The 19,338-nt window shown below is 39.5% G+C and overlaps 1 protein-coding gene across 1 annotated transcript in view; it reads right to left on the reverse strand.

The window, feature by feature from the left end:
* Positions 1 to 3,758: 3,758 nt before the first annotated feature.
* The window catches only part of mtm (myotubularin), a 157,450-nt gene continuing 141,870 nt past the window's right edge, over positions 3,759 to 19,338 (reverse strand). Inside the window, 4 exon segments of the mRNA XM_068352855.1 lie at positions 3,759 to 4,688; positions 4,690 to 4,797; positions 6,479 to 6,680; positions 17,441 to 17,625. Of these exon segments, the coding sequence (XP_068208956.1) occupies positions 4,539 to 4,688; positions 4,690 to 4,797; positions 6,479 to 6,680; positions 17,441 to 17,625 (645 nt within the window). The 3' untranslated portion in view covers positions 3,759 to 4,538.

Here is a 19,338-nt window from a genome sequence, read left to right on the forward strand (position 1 = left end):
CAGATCAGCAGGCCCATTGTTAGCACGAGAAGAACCAAGAGGAAGATTATAAAGAACTCAATATCTTCCTGGATTAGACAGGTAATAGAGAGAGCCATACCAGTGTTAATGTATGGATCAGAAACATGGGTTTTAAGACGAAAAGAGGAAGCAAAGTTTGAGAGAACAGAGATGAGAATGCTCAGGTAAATTATGGGAATATCACTGTTTGAAAGATTGGAAAATGATGAAATAAGAAGAATGGCAGGTGTAAAGATTACTGAGATGATAAAAGTGTCACAACCGAGATGGTGTGGCACATGGTAAAGATGGATGGTGGGGAGGGAGCGAGGAGGGTTTGTGTAGAACCTGTAAGGGGGAAAAGATCAAGAGGGAGGCAGAGAATTAGATGGCGAGATAAGGTTAAGGACGATATGGAAAGAAGAGGTTTGGTGGAAGAGGATGCCTTTGATCGAAGGCATTGGAGAGGGCTCATTAGGCAACGAACTCCTTAAAGTAGGGATAACGATGGGGAAGAAGAGTGAGCCATACAATCAAGCAATTGTTGTCTGCATGCTCATAACGTCAGGGGTGTCAGCACATCCCTGGCATTCAAAAAGAATTTCTCTGCGATGCAGATATTACAAGCATGCGTGTGGAAACGGCAAACAAATTTCACCTCCCACTCCCTGGCAGACATAACCTACAGGAACCTGGATACATTTACCTTAGGTCCTGTGGTGGCTGCACAAAACGTGTTCTGTAACATCTCGCCTCCCTTGTAGGACGAGTAGCAATCAGTTGAGGGCAGTTGTTACCTGCGAGTTAGTCTAGGATGAATGTGAGTGACTGGCCACTTCCCATTTCACCCTCCCCCCTCTTGAGGTTCAGCATTCGAAGAACGGCAAGCTGACCTCCTCTGACTGTAGGTGGGTACCATGTTCAACCTGATATATGTTTATATATTTGTTGTGTGCCCATTTTCCAAGCGAGGTGGAGTTGGGCAAGAGCTTAGCTCCAAAATTACACTTACTTGGTTAAGTCACATTGCTAAATTTTACACCTAACACCATTGCTCAGGCCACCATCTTTATAGGATCACGAGATATCAGGGTGCCCTCTAAACAGCTCATGTAAAGCATGGAGCATCACCTTGGGGCAGTCACCAGCCAGTTGGTTTTAGGACTTCCACCCACCATGGAGTGAGTCTCCTACGTAAAGAGCCTAAGGTTTGTATATAGTTCCAGAACAAATGACAAATTTGGAATTTGTATTTTTCCTAATTATATAAACCTGGAGCTCTTGACATACTGGTCCCGCCATCACCTTCCCCACGTTAGTCCTGCCACAATTGCAAAGTGACAGTTGTTTACTAGTGCTGGTGTGAGCGGTGTGGTTGGTCTACCACCGCTAAACCCCTCCCCCCCCGCCCCTTTCCGCTAACTAGCAGACGGTATTTATACCTTGCAAAAGGTTTGACGGCTAGTTTCAGTTAACGCCTAAATGATACTCCTATGCAAAGAGATCTAGGTTTGTATAGTTAAGAAAAATACAAATTATTCCAAATTTGTCGTTTTCATTGTAACTAATTTCAGTATATTGAAGAGGTAGTCATGACCATTAAGGAAAGTCGAATACAGTTTGGATTTCCAAAATCTTTTAATTTGATTAATCTTATTTATTTACACAAAATTATATTGTATGAATAAAATATAAAAAAACTAAAATTAGCAACATAAATGCAAAACATAGAAAAGTGTGCTAAATATTTTTCTCTATTTGACTAACACTAGACAGTATTCCAATAATAGAGTTTAGCAAAAAGGCAGGAAAGAATTCTCAGAGAATCATTGTCATATAAGAGAATACTGGCAGTGTATATTAAACTTAAAAAAAAAAGGAATTATTAGCTTTTCTAACTTTACTTATATTTACAGTACCCTTCCCACAATCAGGCACTAGCAGTGAGTAACAAGAAAGAACTGAAAGACGAAGAGCCGATGAGTGTTTAATGACAGCATGTGATGGGTATGTATTGCTAACATATGTTGGAAATTGTATTTGTCTAAGTTATGAACTTATGAAATCATCATAAGATTTTTGTACAGATATTAAATCTATTTTCAATGTAAGCAGAGTATAAACATCAAGCCTTTCATAACCATTCATTCACGTGGACTAGGAGACACCTCACTAAGATTGCCAATAACTCTTAATGTAAATCAATGGGAATCAAACATCACACCAGGCACATTACAACTGTGGTTGTGATAACTAATTGGTCAAACAGATATTATGTAACATATCAAAACAACCACCAAACCTTTAGTAACATTACTGAAATATTAGAAAAATACGACTCGAAATACTTAACCTACATCACCGGTAAAACATGTTAAGTGTTATTTCTCAGTATTCATACACTTCCAAAACGTGTTTTTATAGATACTGCTTATTAGAGAAAGAAACTTTTATATTTCGAGGGTATTGTGCTCTAATATTTTGAAACTTGCCAATAAATAATACTTAAGCTAACAACTTGTTATTCTTTATGACCTTAGCATCTTTTCAATCATGAGAAAATCTAATTCAAAATTAATCTTTTTCATTTATTATATTTGTTTAATTGTAAGTTTAATTGTAATTACAATTAAACTTTCTATTTGAGTTTCAACTACATAATTCTCTCTTTAACATCGTAATGTCTGGCCTTATTCATTTCAGACACCAAAAATTAATTTTCTCTTAAAAATGAATTCAAGAAAATATGTTCTACAAAAATCCTAAAACCATATTCATGAAAGCCAGTACTGTATGCTTGAAAGAATATATAATCAATCTAAAGTTTACATTTGAAAGCATACAAAATCAATATGTTCAAATGACTGGAAAGTTTTCTGTGGAAGATATAATACTGAAGACAAGCATTGCATATACTTTGCCAATCTCACGTACACAGCTTTCATACTTGATTAATCTTCTCAAGATCAACCTGCAAGGGTTGTTAAATAAGGTACAGAATTACATGAAGTTATGATCCTAAATGAATATGCAACAACCAAAAATTTCAATGAAAATAATCTTTTACAATCTTCTGTTTACAGCCAGAATAAAAATAAAACTGATCTCGGAACAGAAAGAATTTGAATAGCAATCAACAGTCGCCTACCAAATTCCAAATTATTTCTGAGTGTATTTACAATTAACTGTACATAGCAGAGAAAATCTGTATTAATTTGGAAAACTGCCATTATATGACAAGACATAAAATTACCTGTATTTTCCAAACACCAACTCAAAATACACGTCACGTGAACCACACAGTTATCAAATACTAACGTCAAACCATATCACCAAAAATCTGAGATAATATGACAACGTCTTTGGCAATCTTAGTGGTAATTCTCAAAATGAACTGGAGAAATTAAGAGACCTAATCATTACCATATATTAATTCATTTTATCGTATAAGCATTATTTTTGTAGAGGGGGAAACATACGTAATTGCAATACTGATGAAATATGCCAACTTATGGGTCAGTTCCACTTAATTTCAAGACCTTTTTGACACAAACTACAATTTAGAAAAATGCAAAAACAAAGTATAATTTCAGAATCTTCGAGTAGACTACTGTATGCATATGTTTCCTATACAGTAACAAGAAATGTAATGAACACCCTTTGAAATCAAAATATATAGTTTTATCTAAATAACAGTTTGCAAATACTATTTTCTCCTTTATAATGCATATATAAGGCATCTATATATATATATATAAAATGTTAATATACATAAAATATATTAAGATATGAAACAAAGCTTAACATGTAATGAACTGAAGCATCAGCAAAAGATACTCAGTTAATAATATCATAATTGTGATTATCTCTCGGAGCAACAACGCTCTGATCGTTCGGATCACAAGTTACCCTCCACAGAAACACACACGAGGTATCAATGCAAATCTCTCGAACTGTTGCCATACTGTCTGCTTTTAACAATCTAATTTTATTTATCCCTAACCTTTTGTATATACAGTACTTTTACAGCACAAGGAATGACTCGATTACCAGGCTATCAATTTTAGCCAATGTTTTTTACCTCCTGATTAGAACAACTTCTCAAAGTAACACCTACAGATTATGGAAAACGAGAGAATAAGTATTCAGTGACTTTCTAGGTAATGAAATCTAGTGTCCTCTCAACAATGGAAGACTAGTTATATTATATTCTCCTTAACTTTTCAGGATGTGTGGATATTATTTGACTATCTAAGCCAACACAAGAGTTGGGCTATGATTTTCCTATTACATAGCCCCACAACCTTCAATAAAACTTAAAAATAAATGAATGTGGATTAGAAAATGATGCGACCATTACACTACAAACCACTCAACAGTACTGAAAGCACCAGCTTGATGAGAATGATTATATACATGCAATAATACTAAGCCTCTTTAATTATGATATAGGCCAAGACAAATTTTAAGGCTCCGATATAAAATTTAAAGCTATGAATTATTTTCTTGCAATTAATGTAACATTTTGGCCCTCAAAATTATTTGAGAATTCTAGATGAAGATATACAATACAGACAACAGTGTGGAAATTTGATACACTGTAAATTAGTAGGTATACTGTCAACAATTTGAAAATTTAATACACAGCAATAACCATACAAATTAAACCATAGCTGAAGTAACTCTGGGCGATTCGTGAGTCTGACGAGCTGCTAACTCTTTGCGAAGTTCATCCACCCTCTTTTCAAGCTGTCCGTTGACATGCAGAAGTTCCTTGAATCTTATATGTACTGGCTCCTGTTGAAAAAAGTATGTATGACTTTTCTAAAAAAAAAAAATACAAAAAATACAATTTAGGATAAACTACTTAAACAGAATAGCTATTATAAATAAGGCTTTATTCTGGCAATCGACAATTGTACAGTAGTTACAAAGACTTGCATAATATACTGTGTATATGACAATTTTTTAAATCCTCCTATGACCTAAGACTAACATATTATCTTGAGAACTAAGATTATTAACCACCTAATCTTAAACAAAATACTCTTGATTTCTCACCCAGCTATCCATCTATATTATATACAAATGTTTCCCAGGGCTTATGTATTATTAGTTATGGTTGTAATACACAAACATGATATAACTGTGTACTTGAATTTATAAGAATATCCTAACTTTCTCTATGCAACAAAGGAAAACTTAATCTAGTGGAACGGATAAAGCTGCTTCCTACTGTATAATACTTCTGCGACTGATATTACAAGAGAATTACCGTCGGGCATCACGGGGTTCTAACCCCCGGAACGACTATCCGAAGATATCGTGTATAAATCAGGGACCTATCCTAAGATAACCATAGATACCTGCACCCCGAATAGACCTTTCTCAGTCTAATCCTCTAAGGGGAAGGATAAGTGAGGAGCCGTCACATATCCTATCACCTTTCGGTGCTCCCATATGACCCTGCTGCTTCATTCCTCTGATCACAGCTTCAGGCTATTGTCCTATATTTTTGTGTGTGCGGCCTTTTCACCCTTTATCGAAGATTTTCTTCGTATGATGGGTTCCTCTCTTTGCTTTTTGTTTTATCTGTAATTGCTTTGGTTCCCTTCGGGGAGTTAACCAAGATTCATTTTTGAAAAGAGCTGTTCACATATATGTGTGCTACCAAACACTACCACCATCTACCTTGCATGACCAAAGAGAGAAGGATATTCTGTTTTTGATAAATGATTATAGAATTGACAAGCACCGATAGACTTAGCTATTGCCATACTTATTTCTCAGTTCATTATTACATTGCAGTTCAACTATTTCAATTTACATGATTCTCTCTGTCGACAAAACGTTTTTGGAATCTCAGTAACTAAGTAATTTTCAGCTTGGCAGTTGAACTCAAGTGCTGTACGGCATTATTTATTTATTTTTTTTGAAGGGTCAAACCACACTGAAAAATCTTGAGGCTCATAGGTTGCACAGACCGCCTCCAAACCAATCTCAAGATATTTTTATCTCATTATAACACTTTAAAATTGGGCATTATTGATAAAATATCAAACTGTTAAATACTGAATGCCTATAGTAAGAGAAAGAATAATAAATTTATAATACCTTTAACTTGCTACTTTAGAAGTGTGAACACAAACATATGTTGAGCATGCAGCTACCTAAACTACTACAAATCTAAAAAGTTATATCTGCAATAATCAAAATAATAAGTCACTATCTATCTACTGTATTTACCAAGGCACTTCCCCCCATTTTGGAGGATTGCCAACATAAAAAAAAAGAACAGTTCCTATTAAATAATAAGTATAAACTTGAGTAAGAACAAAATTAAGATTAAAGAAGTTTAAAAAGCTAAAATTAGAGGGCCAGCAGAAAATGATAGTGAAGAATGCAGCTGTGGTCACAGGGACCTTAGGGAATACCTTTAGTACAACCTTTAAAAATGCCCAAATATAAGACTACATACCTGTTGTCGCATTGAAGGATTCCACCTGCAATAATATTTGTCCCATAAACGAAGGTGTCGCATAGAAGTTAGTGGGAAGAGTATGTGGTGGCGTGTTGCTGGGTTATATAGGGGGTTCTCATAGTCAGACATGTTACTTAATATCAAAGACCACAATGATATAGTCTTCGTTTTCACTTCTTTTTCCATTCTTTCTCGTTCACTGTAAAATAAACTTGGGCATTAATTATACATGAAAATATAATCAAATACAAATAATATATGGTTGCAATAAAGAAATAACCCCTTGAGACATGGAGCAAGATATATGACTTAGCTTCACATTATGGAAAGTAAAAGGTACAAAGAATAGTGAGGCAAGTACTTAATGAATTATAAAGTACTAAGGCTTTAACACTATTTTAAGGTTAAATTAGATTCTCCATTAGTTTTGTATTTGGATAATTATATATTTTGATGTTCAAAAACAAGCAAAGTTGATGGCCTGTAATATATGATAATCTTCAATAGACCAAAGTACATTAGGTAATAAAAATGATATTTTAATTATAAAATAAATTTTTGAATATACTTACCCGGTGAATATATAATAGCTGAGCCTCCGGCGGCTCGACAGAAAAACTCAAAAACTCGCGAGCGATCGCTATGAAGGTTGCGGGTGTGCCCACTAGCGCCAACTATCGGCCAGATACCGCATATACATGTAAACAGCTCCAATTCTTCTCATCCCGCTGGGTCTCTATCGGGGAGGAAGGGGGGGCCTTTAATTTATATATTCACCGGGTAAGTATACAGTGAACCCTCGTTTATCGCGGTAGATAGGTTCCAGACGCGGGCGCGATAGGTGAAAATCCGCGAAGTAGTGACATCATATTTACCTATTTATTTAACATGTATATTCGGACTTTTAAAACCTTCCCTTGTACGTAGTACTGTTAACAAACCACCCTTTAATGTACAGAACACTTAATGCATGTACTACAGCACCCTAAACTAAAACAGGCACAAATATTAAAGGCGATTTTATATCATGCGTTTCCTAAACACCTAAAAAGCACGATAAAAAATGGCAACCAATGTTTTGTTTACGTTCATCTCTGATCATAATGAAGAAACAAACTCATTTAGTGTACAGTACACATATATGTATAGGTTAGTTTTTGCATCGATTATATTGATTATACAGTACTGTACTGTATGTTGATTTGTTTATTACCAATGTTTTAGTTTACGTATTTTTCTTAGGACTTCCAAATGAAATGTTTTTCTTTATGACGCCGCCTGAAACGACAGCGTGTACGCTCAGTAAACAACCACGCTCAGAACAAACAAGGCATTTAACGCGCATGATGATAGTGATAAATAATGATACAGTACATACAGTATTTACAGTAAAAGCATTTACAAAATATGTTACCTTACAAATATAAATTATACAGTATTGTACGTAGCAAAGCAGGAAAACAATTTACGAGAGAGAGAGAGAGAGAGAGAGAGAGAGAGAGAGAGAGAGAGAGAGAGAGAGAGAGAGAGAGATTGTTTTACGTACGTAAATGTAAATTTTAAACAAAAAAAATATGATAGGTTACAACATGTAGACTTTTAAAACCTTCCCTTTAACTTAATGCATACAGTACGTACATTACTAAACTATAAAACAGGCAGTAAGAATATTAAAGTAAAAAATAAAGATTGTTACTGTACTCACCACGAAAGAAGTTGAAGAAAAACTTGAATGGTGATGGCGATGAATTTGCTGCACAGTAGAAATGATGATGATGAAGCTGATGATGTGTTCTACTGTGCAGCCAATGATAGTATTTTACGTCTCTTCAGACGGAGGTGTCTTTTCCTGGGACACCTCTTCAACTTCTTCCTGGGAAACTTCAATTTCTTCCGAAGGCGTACTAGCAGGAGGAACTGGCTCTTTTTTGCGAGGCTGGAAGAACATTGTGATCGGAAGTTGTTGCCGCTGCTTCTTTTTTCGATCCAAGAGCATTTTGTAGGGAGTCATTATGTCATCAACCTTGTTGCAGAATTGCATCGAGCGAACCATATCCTCGTCCCACTCTTGCAACATTTCTTTCAACTCCTTCGCGTGGTTGCAGGCCTTGGCAAGCCGTTCTAATGTTAAGCCCGTTTCTTCGACATTTTCTTGGGTCTCTTCCTGGGTATCACTCTCTTCCTCACTTGCCGATTTCGTCAGGTCTTCGAGGTCTGCGTCAGTTAGGGGCTGGGAATGGCAGTCCAACAACTCGTCGACGTCTTCAGTCGTCATGTCGCCAAACCCGTCACCTCCAATTATGGCAGCCAACTGCACAGATTTCCGTATTGCAGAGTGTTGGATTTCCGACGGAGTAAATCCCTTGTCGTCGTAAACAATATCGGGCCACAACTTCTTCCAGCTCGCATTCACGGTTGCAGGTTTCATCTCTTGAAGTGCCTTCTGAATATTCTGCAGGCACGTGGCTATGGTGTACTGCCGCCAGTACGCCTTCAAGTTGAAATCTTCATCCTCATCATCTTGGGCAGCATCCACACACGCAACGAGGTCCGCCAAGGTATTCTTCGTGTAGAGGGCCTTGAACGCCCTGATAACCCCCTGGTCCATCGGTTGAATTAATGACGTGGTGTTGGGTGGCAGGAACTCAACCTGAATGCCCTCATGCGACAGGTCAGTTGCGTGTCCACCAGCGTTATCCATAAGGAGAAGGATCTTGAATGGCAAGCCCTTCTCTAAGAGATATTTACTGACTTGCGGGATAAAACACTGGTGGAACCAGTTGGAGGTCAGCATCTTCGTAATCCATGCTTTTTGATTATGCATCCAGTACACGGGAAGGAGATTCTTATTTTTATTTTTCAAAGCGCGAGGATTTTTCGACTTATAAATAAGCCCCGGCTTTAACAAAAATCCAGCAGCATTGCCACACATCACGAGGGTAACGCGATCCTTGAATGCCTTAAAGCCAGAGGCTTTGGCTTCCTCTTTGAACAGGAAAGTTCGCGACTCCCCATGCAGGGAAACGCTTTTCAGGGCGAAGCGTTTCTGAAACTTCGCGAACCATCCTTTGCTTGCGGAAAAACGTTTCTGAGGCTGGGAATCAGTGGATGTCCCTGGTTGAGGATCATCTGCATCATCATCATCTTCAGCATGGTTGCCGTCGTCGTCTTTAGGTTCCTTTGCAGCAAAATTCTCATATAAACTCAAAGCCTTTGTTTGGATGGTGTTCGTATCCAACGCTATGTTCTTCTTCCGGCAGTCGGCAATCCACACAGCTAAAGCACCTTCCATGCGTACGATCGTTTTATTACGCGTTGTAACGACTCGCTTCGCTGATCTGCTAAAGGTGATTGCAGCCGTCTTTCTAATGTTCGCCTCGTCCTTTTTGATATAGCGAACGGTGGATTCGTTGATGCCAAAATGGCGGCCGGCGGCCGCGTAACTTCTACCATCTTTTAACATGTCGAGAAGCGTAACCTTCTCAGCTATCGTCATCATCCTTCGGTGGCGTTTAGGCTCACTACCAGCCTTAAGAGAAGTAGAACGCTTGGGAGCCATTACAGTAGGATTTACGTACAGTACTGTAACAAAAAGTTCAACTTAAAAAGGTCGCACACAGCACAGATTAAACTTCACAAACTTAAGAATGTCTACTCAGCGATACGCGGTAACAGAGAGTGAACGATCCAGCCCCGCGAGAACTTTGATGCTGCGGGTAGAAGATGCGGGCAAAACACCAATCACAGGCTAGATAACAAAACTTGAGTTCTGATTCGTCATCTATCAGCGCTTGAACCAATCACAACCCGTCTTACAGTACTATGATGCGTTGGTTACCTACTCATAGAAGATGCCCCGCGCATACTGAACGTACGTAGATTAAGTACAATACCGTAATAATAATAAATAATGATAATAATACTGTACAGTAATAATAATAATAATAACAATAATAATTTTATTAACAACAACAACAATAATAATAATAATAACAATAATAATAATACACACTTTACGTACGCTATTTTACGCCTCTCTCTCTCTCTCTCTCTCTCTCTCTCTCTCTCTCTCTCTCTCTCTCTCTCTCTCTCTCTCTCTCTCTCTCGTACGCTTATTCGAAATGTGATTTTTGCAACAAAGAATATTATTGGATGCAGTACTGTACTACGTACGTATACATACAAAAGATTCATGGAAAAGAAGCACATCCATTACAGTACACACCATTCTAATATGGTATGACTGCATCTGATTTGCGTTTCATGTTCGATTTAATTTTACTACGTACTGAATTATCGTATGATCACATTCTCTTTTCGTGTTTTATTTCTTTCTGTGCTGAATTATATATCATATGTAATGCAATGAACAATCAGTAAGAGCAGATATTACTAATTACAGTATTAATGGAATTACAGGTAACAAAATATCGTATTTGGTTGTCTTCAGATTTCGCGGTATTTTCGAATTTTCCGGAAAATCCGCGATATGTATACAGTATATATATGGGTTATGGAAAACCCTGCGAAGTGGTGAATCCGCGATTGTCGAACCGCGAAGTAGCGAGGGTTCACTGTATTCAAAAATTTATTTTATAATTAAAATATCATTTTTAAATATTTAACTTAGCCGGTGAATATATAATAGCTGATTCACACCCATGGTGGTGGGTAGAGACCAGAGTTAATTAAGTTTACAGCGTATATGCTTAGAGTTTTTGAAAGTTATATCATAACAGAACCCAAATATATATAGGTACCTGGTAAGGAAGTTGACTTAGACGATTACTCTGCCTTGTTAGTCTGTCTTCCTCACGAAGCCCAGCGATCCTCTTAGGATGCTGAAAGACTCCCAGGAACTGAAGTATCAAGGGCTGCAACCCATACAACAGGACCTTATCAAACCCCTAATCTGGGCGCTCTCAAGAAATGACATTTGACCACCCGCCAAATCAAAAAAGGATGCGAAAGGCTTCTTAGCCTTCCGTACAACCCAATTAAAAAACATTTCAAGAGCAGATTAAAAGGATATTGGAATTAAGGGAATGTAGTGGTAGAACCCTTACCCACTACTGCACTCGCTGTAACGAATGGACCCAGTGTGTAGCAGTCCTCGTAAAGAGTCTGGACATCTTTTAAGTAAAATGACGCGAATACCGACTTGCTTCTCCAAACGGTCGCGTCCATAATACTTTGCAGAGATCTATTTTGCTTAAAGGCCACGGAAGTTGCTATAGCTCTTACTTCGTGCGTCTTAACCTTAAGCAAGCATCGGTCTTTTTCATTCAAGTGAGAATGAGCCTCTCGTATTAAAAATCTGATAAAATATGACAAAGCATTCTTTGACATAGGCAATGATGGTTTCTTAACTAAGCACCATAATGCCTCAGATCCACCTCGTAAGGACTTAGTACGAGCTAAGTAGAACTTAAGAGCTCTAACTGGACACAGCACTCTTTCAAGTTCGTTGCCTACGATCTCTGACAGACAAGGTATATCGAAAGACTTAGGCCAAGGACGAGAAGGCAGTTCATTTTTGGCCAGGAAACCAAGTTGAAGTGAACATGTGGCTTTTTCTGTAGAAAAGCCGATGTTCTTACTGAAGGCATGAATTTCACTGACCCTTTTAGCCGAAGCCAAGCACACTAGGAAAAGCGTCTTGAGGGTGAGATCCTTCAGGGAGGCTGAATGTAATGGCTCAAACCTGTCTGACATGAGGAACCTTAGGACCACGTCTAAGTTCCATCCAGGAGTTGCCAAACGACGTTCCTTAGAGGTCTCGAAAGACTTAAGGAGATCTTGGAGATCTTTATTGTTGGAAAGATCTAAGCCTCTATGACGAAAAACCGAAGCCAACATGCTCCTGTAGCCCTTAATCGTGGGAGCTGAAAGGGAGCGAACATTTCTCATATGTAAAAGAAAATCTCCGATTTGGGCTACAAAGGTACTGGAAGAGGACACAGATGCTGACTTGCACCAGTCTCGAAAGACTTCCCACTTCGACTGGTATACTCTGATGGTAGAAGCTCTCCTAGCTCTCGCAATCGCACTGGCTGCCTCCTTCGAAAAGCCTCGAGCTCTTGAGAGTCTCTCGATAGTCTGAAGGCAGTCAGACGAAGCGCGGGGAGGCTTTGATGAACATTCTTTACGTGGGGCTGACGTAAGAGATCTACCCTTAGAGGAAGACTTCTTGGAATGTCTACCAGCCATTGAAGTACCTCGGTGAACCACTCTTTCTCGGGCCAGAGGGGAGCAACCAACGTCAACCTTGTCCCTTCGTGAGAGGCGAACTTCTGCAGTACCTTGTTGACTATCTTGAATGGTGGGAATGCATATAAGTCCAGATGAGACCAATCCAGTAGAAACGCGTCTATGTGGATTGCTTCTGGATCTGGGACTGGTGAGCAATAGATTGGTAACCTTTTGGTCAACGAGGTGGCAAAGAGGTCTATGGTGGGTTGACCCCAAGTCGCCCAAAGACTCTTGCACACGTCCTTGTGGAGGGTCCATTCCGTGGGTATCACCTGACCCCTCCGACTGAGACAGTCTGCCAAGACGTTCAAGTCCCCCTGGATGAATCTCGTCAACAGGGAGATGCCTCGATTTCTTGACCATATGAGAAGGTCCCTTGCGATCTCGTACAGCGTGAGGGAGTGTGTGTCTCCTTGCTTGGAGATGTACGCCAAAGCTGTGGTGTTGTCTGAGTTGACCTCTACCACTTTGTTTCGAAGAAAGCTTTCGAATTTCATCAAGGCCAAGTGGACTGCTAATAGCTCCTTGCCGTTGATGTGCATGCTCTTCTGACTTGAGGTCCACAGACGCGAGCATTCCCGACCGTCCAGGGTCGCACCCCAACCCAAATCCGACGCGTCTGAGAACAACACGTGGTTTGGGTTCTTGACTGCTAGGAATAGTCCCTCTCTCAGACTGATATTGCTGTCCCACCATTTCAGGCATGCCTTTACTGGTTCGGAGACTGGGATTGATACCGTCTCTAACGTCTTGTCCTTGTTCCAGTGAGAGGCTAGATGGAACTGGAGAGGCCGAAGGTGTAGTCTCCCAAGCGAGACAAACTGCTCCAGGGATGAGAGAGTCCCTACGAGACTCTTCCAACTCCTGACTGAAGAAACGTTTTCTTTTCAGCATTAGTTGGACTTTGAGCAGGGCTTGTTCTATTCGGGTGGCAGACGGAAAAGCCCGAAAAACTGGACTGCGAATCTCCATCCCCAAATATAGAATAGTCTGGGATGGTATCAGTTGGGACTTTTCTAGGTTGACCAAAAGTCCCAACTCCCTGGCCAGACTCAACGTCCAATGTAGATCCGGCAGACAGCGATGACTGGACGATGCTCTGAGAAGCCAGTCGTCCAAGTACAGGGAGGCTCGGATTCCCGATAGATGGAGGAATTTTGCCACATTCCTCATGAGCCTCGTAAACACGAGAGGAGCAGGACTGAGGCCAAAGCACAGGGCTCGAAACTGGTACCCCACATTCCTGTAAACAAACCTCAGAAACGGTTGGGAATCCGGGTGTATAGGAATGTGGAAGTATGCATCCTGAAGGTCGAGAGAGACCATCCAGTCGCCTTCCATTAATGCTGTCAAGACAGCCTGGTAGACTTCATCGTGAAGTTTGTCTTGACAATGAACACATTGAGCGCACTTGCCTCTTACGTACTCCCAGTGAACGTGGCTGCCAGATCATTGGAGCCATCCCTGATAGTCTTGTTCCTGCAGAGAACGTGGCTGTCAGATTATTGGAGCCATCCCTGATAGCCTTGTTTATGCATGACATAATTGTACAGCAAAACTTCAAACGCTCGAAAAAACTCCTAACAGGAGATGGTCTAGCTCTGAAGCCGAACATAAAATCTTGGAGCGTCTCATGGCCAGGCGCCAGGGAGAGTCTATGAGGTTTGAGAAGTCTATCTGGGCAGAGGCAGGAACTCCCAAGCCGAGAACTTCTCCCGTGTCATACCAGACTCTCGCTCTATAAGCCAGTTTAAAAGGAGGGAAAGCAAAGGCTGTCTCCCCCAAACTCCTCCTGGTGATCAACCAGTCGCCTAGCAAACGTAAAGCTCTCTTAGAAGAGCGAGAGAGCACTAGCTTAGAAAACAACGGCTTCGAAGTAGCTAGGCCCAGTGTAAACTCTGACGTTTAGGCGAACGAGGAGCAGCAGTTACAAAAAGATCCGGACAAAGATCCTTAAAAATCAGCATGATTTATTTAAAGTCCATAGAGGGCTGAGCAGCTTTAGGCTCCTCTCCGTCTGACAGAGTCCCCAAGGGAATATCAGTAGGAGGGGGATCAGCAACTTCCTCATCTGAAGGAACCTTGTCCGACAATTGCCGAGTCTCAAGCAAGGGAGAGACCTGCCGTGGTGGCAATGCTTGACAAGCAGAGTCCACACGCAAAGGAGCAACAGTAGCAGTCAAGGACGCTATGTCATGTAACTGCTTAAAGGACTGACCAGCAACAACAACAGGTGCGGGAGGACGCTCGACGTCAACTCGAGACTGCCTTGACTGCCTAGACTGAGCAGTCAAAACAACTCTTGACTGCGGTGCTTGACGCTCAACGTCAAAACAAGTCAACTTCGCTGGTTGGCGAACGTCCTGAACGTCAACAAGAGCAAGCGGCAGCGGCTGAACGTCCACAAGCGGCTGAGAGTCAACACGGGACTGCATCGAGTGAGGCTCTACAAAACGTGATTGACGTGACTTTGTAACGTCAACGTCAACGTCAACAGGACGAGCAAAGGCTCGTTTGGGCGGCTGACGGCCAGGATCTCGATCAGCTAAGCGGCGAGGATCATCGTGAACCTGCTCAGCAGAATAGTCCTCCATAAGAGAGGCAAGCTTATTCTGCATGTCTTGCAGTACAACCCATTTAGGATCAACGGGAATGGGTGCGGTAAGAGACGAGGGTAACATCTGTGACTGCAAAACTTTACCTACAATAAGACTCTCGGAGCCTGTGTTACGCTTCTGTTTTGGCGTCGAGCAGTCTTCCGATGACTGCACAGGGTCAGAGCTGTCCCAATGGCTACAACCAGGACGCTGGACCTGTCCTGAAGGGACTGACTTTCGCTTTAAGGGTCTCGAAACCTTGTTCCACGGTTTCTTACGCGATAAGCCTTCGGATGACGAGGAGAAAACCGTCTCGCTCGTCTTATGGTAGGGGCGGTCTTGACGAGACACGCCTGAAACCATAGAGGGAACGTCTGTTCGTTGGTTAAAGCCTCTCGAACCCATAAGTCCTACGACATTACTTCTCCCTGGGGCATGGGAGCTTGCAAGAGGTCTCTGACTAGGCGAACGACAGGCACGAACAGACGAACCCTCTGTCGCAACACTGATAACACTTTGCGCAATTATCACTTTATCACTACGATTTTCTGTTTTGCACTTACTTCACTGAAATCGAATTTTTCAATAATTCACATTAGGCATGAATAAAACTGATTTCTAACTGAAGCACGCAATTCTACCCTACATCAAAAGGTTATAATTGCGAAATAAGTCGTATAATGTAAGCACATTAATACAAGCAAAAAACAGTAAACATATATATCGAATAAAACGGAAATATATAAAGATAAAAGGATCAGTGACTGGGGAGGAGACTAAACACTAGTTCATTCAAAACTACGTTTTCAATCTCTCACCGTACAGTGTCTTGGGACGAGAATAAAAACTAAAAACGTTTTATCCTTTCTCCCCGTACAGAGACTTGGGACGAGAGTAAAAAAAACTGACTCGAGAACAACGTTACTCGCTTGGGACGAGAATAAAGATCGGAACGTTCTCTCTTCCTCTCTCTCTCTCCGTCTCTCTCTCTCTTGATTTCACACCGAAGAGAAAAGCCCACTCACCTTTCGTCAATAAACAGGTTATTTGACCAAAGGAAAAAACTGAAAGGACTAAGAAATTGAAAATTAACAAGTTCCTTTAAATTAGTATTTAAAACATTTCAGTTTGAAAGAAGACTGAACAAAACGTCAGAATCGATTTACTCTTTCTGCAAAGTGAAACCGTGATTCTCTCTCTCTCTATCGTAACGATAGAGCGCAAACTGCGTAGCATAAATAAACCAAACGTTAGTTCATCTTTGAAACAGCACGAAGACTATTCAAAGAAAATCTTTCATAAAATATCTACTAAAAAATATTCATTTAATAAGTTTTAAATCATTTGCTCTGTAAAAGTTATTTACGATTGAAAGGGCTCAACGTTGTTTAACTTCGGTTTCCAAGTTAGGACCGCCTACTCTCGGATTAGGGGAGGAATAGGTAAGGCCGCATATAAACAAATCATTAAAATTTATCTTGATGTTTATTATAAATGGAAAGCTAATCGAAGAGGCCTAATAAAGGCGGGTGAGATATAAAATATATAGAGGAAAATCTATAATTAACAACAACAATTTATAGCGTGATTAGATAATTGCTAAAAGCTTAAAACACACTTCCGTACTAAGGGAAGGGTCGGCCATTTTGAAAAGTCAAAGAAAGTCCAAAAAACAATCCAAAGTCATCAACAATTAAATCTATCCAAAAAAGAGTTCAAGATTTAAGTTGAAGATAAAACACCTGCACTGCGAAAGCTCAAACCAAAAGGAAGTACTTCACCAAGACTGTTGAAAAACTCCAGGTTAACAGCGAGTAATGGTACGTCTTGTCGATCAGACCGACAGAGAAGAATTGGAGCTGTTTACATGTATATGCGGTATCTGGCCGATAGTTGGCGCTAGTGGGCACACCCGCAACCTTCATAGCGATCGCTCGCGAGTTTTTGTGTTTTTCTGTCGAGCCGCCGGAGGCTCAGCTATTATATATTCACCGGCTAAGTTAAATATTTAAAATTTCATCTTTAAATATTGAAAAGAAAGTACTGTACAGATAGAGGTATTGAAAATAGTTATTTTATCCTTATAGTTGAAAAGTTTGAATTATCTTACCTATTATAAAGGAATGTCCCAAAGAGACAAGAATAAAGATGGTCAAGCAGAGTCAACAAAAGATCTTCAGTAAACTGGAATGCATGCGGAAATTGTCTCATAATCTGCCATACGCAATCAACAAACTGAAGGAAGACTGGCGATCGATCAGCATCCTGATGCCGGTCATCTCCGTGGCCAATTCGCTAAAAACAAGAACCAGGGAAGATAACGTCATTACAAGGAAAGGGATAATCCTATTTATTTGTTCGGTATTTTGCCCACTAGTACAGCCTAACAGCATACAGTTTAATGAACTAGACTAACCAAGTAGCCCGGTCCAGCAATATCTTGAAAACCTCATTTATTGCACTGAGCTTGTGCTGTATGGCTGAAATTAAGAATATATTTCATTGGCCAGGTTTTCTTTTTCAGTTTAAATGAAACTAGAAAATACTGTATACTAAATTTTAATTATATTTGAAGAGGTTTTTTATATAACTAAAGTAAAGCTAGCATCTATTGCTCAGATCCTCCTAGGATTTTCTTGAAACTAGTACAGTATTAGTAAACTAGACTAACTAAAGTATATTCAATAAGTATATTTGTGATCTTGATCATTAAACTATTTACTGTATACTATAGATATGAGAACACTTTGCAAAGTTTTTATAATAAAAAATTATTTCCATGAACCTTAATTTTGAATGGTAAAATAACATTAATTCTGAAGAACCAAATCCACATCAAAATATAGGCCAGTAATAAACTTCTTCTCTATCGCTACCATAGGACCGCCATGCTGCTATGTGCCGAACAGTAAGTAGAGTAGGGTGTCCCGTAAAAAGACACGAATAAAGACCGTCATTCAGATTAATTTTTTACAACTTGAAAGTTTTTTGTGTAATTTAGCATTTTACAATTCAAAGGTTTGGAAATACTATATCAATTTACAACTTGAAAGTTTTTTAAACTTGAATCTATTAATCTCATACTTACCTTTGAAAAATAATAATTAACCCCATTATTTAAGGTACTGTTAGGCTAGATGTCACTGTTTCATTAATAAATTCATAGTCTTTGATATTTTTTCCAGGGGACACACTTTACCCAACTTACATCTCTGGACATGATATGTAAAAAGCAGTATAGAGGCACCACGGAAGGGGTGCATGACAGATAAAGAGAAAATTTTTATTATTTTATATTAGATTATGAAGTCGACACTTTGGAATTGATAGCACTTTACTATTTGAAGGTAAACATGGTAATAATATATTTAATTTTAGAAATCCTTATAATGTATGAAATCATAATGAAACCAGTGTACTGAGGGTCAGGCAATGGCTGTTGATGACTTGGCAGGTAGACCTACGGGTTTCCCATAACCTTTTCACCAGTTCATAAGGACAGTGGGGTTGCAGACACTACTAGAGGCTATCAGGCTTGAACGGGGCTCAACTCCCGACTCGCAGATTGCCAGACAGAGACGTTTTCAAAAGGCTACCACAACTCATGTTGAACTACTCAATAGTATTACAGAAATTTTCTTTTTAATTCAATTTATTGCTAGTTTAGTTGCTTCAGAATTTTAATTATAGAACATCCACTAAATGGGATTTTATAAAATAAAAATGATATTTTAATTATAAAATAAATTTTTAAATATACTTACCCGGTGAATATATAATAGCTGCAACTCTGTTGCTCGACAGACAAAAAGCAGTAAAAACTCGCCAGCGATCGCTATACACGTTGCGGGTGTGCCCACCAGCGCCAACTGTCGGCCAGATACCACTCTCGATGTAAACAAAGACTCAATTTCTTCTCATCCCACTGCGTCTCTATTGGGGAGGAAGGGAGGGTCGTTTAATTTATATATTCACCGGGTAAGTATATTCAAAAATTTATTTTATAAT

This window comes from Palaemon carinicauda, chromosome 29, assembly GCF_036898095.1.
Source record: "Palaemon carinicauda isolate YSFRI2023 chromosome 29, ASM3689809v2, whole genome shotgun sequence".
Classification (NCBI taxonomy): domain Eukaryota; kingdom Metazoa; phylum Arthropoda; class Malacostraca; order Decapoda; family Palaemonidae; genus Palaemon; species Palaemon carinicauda.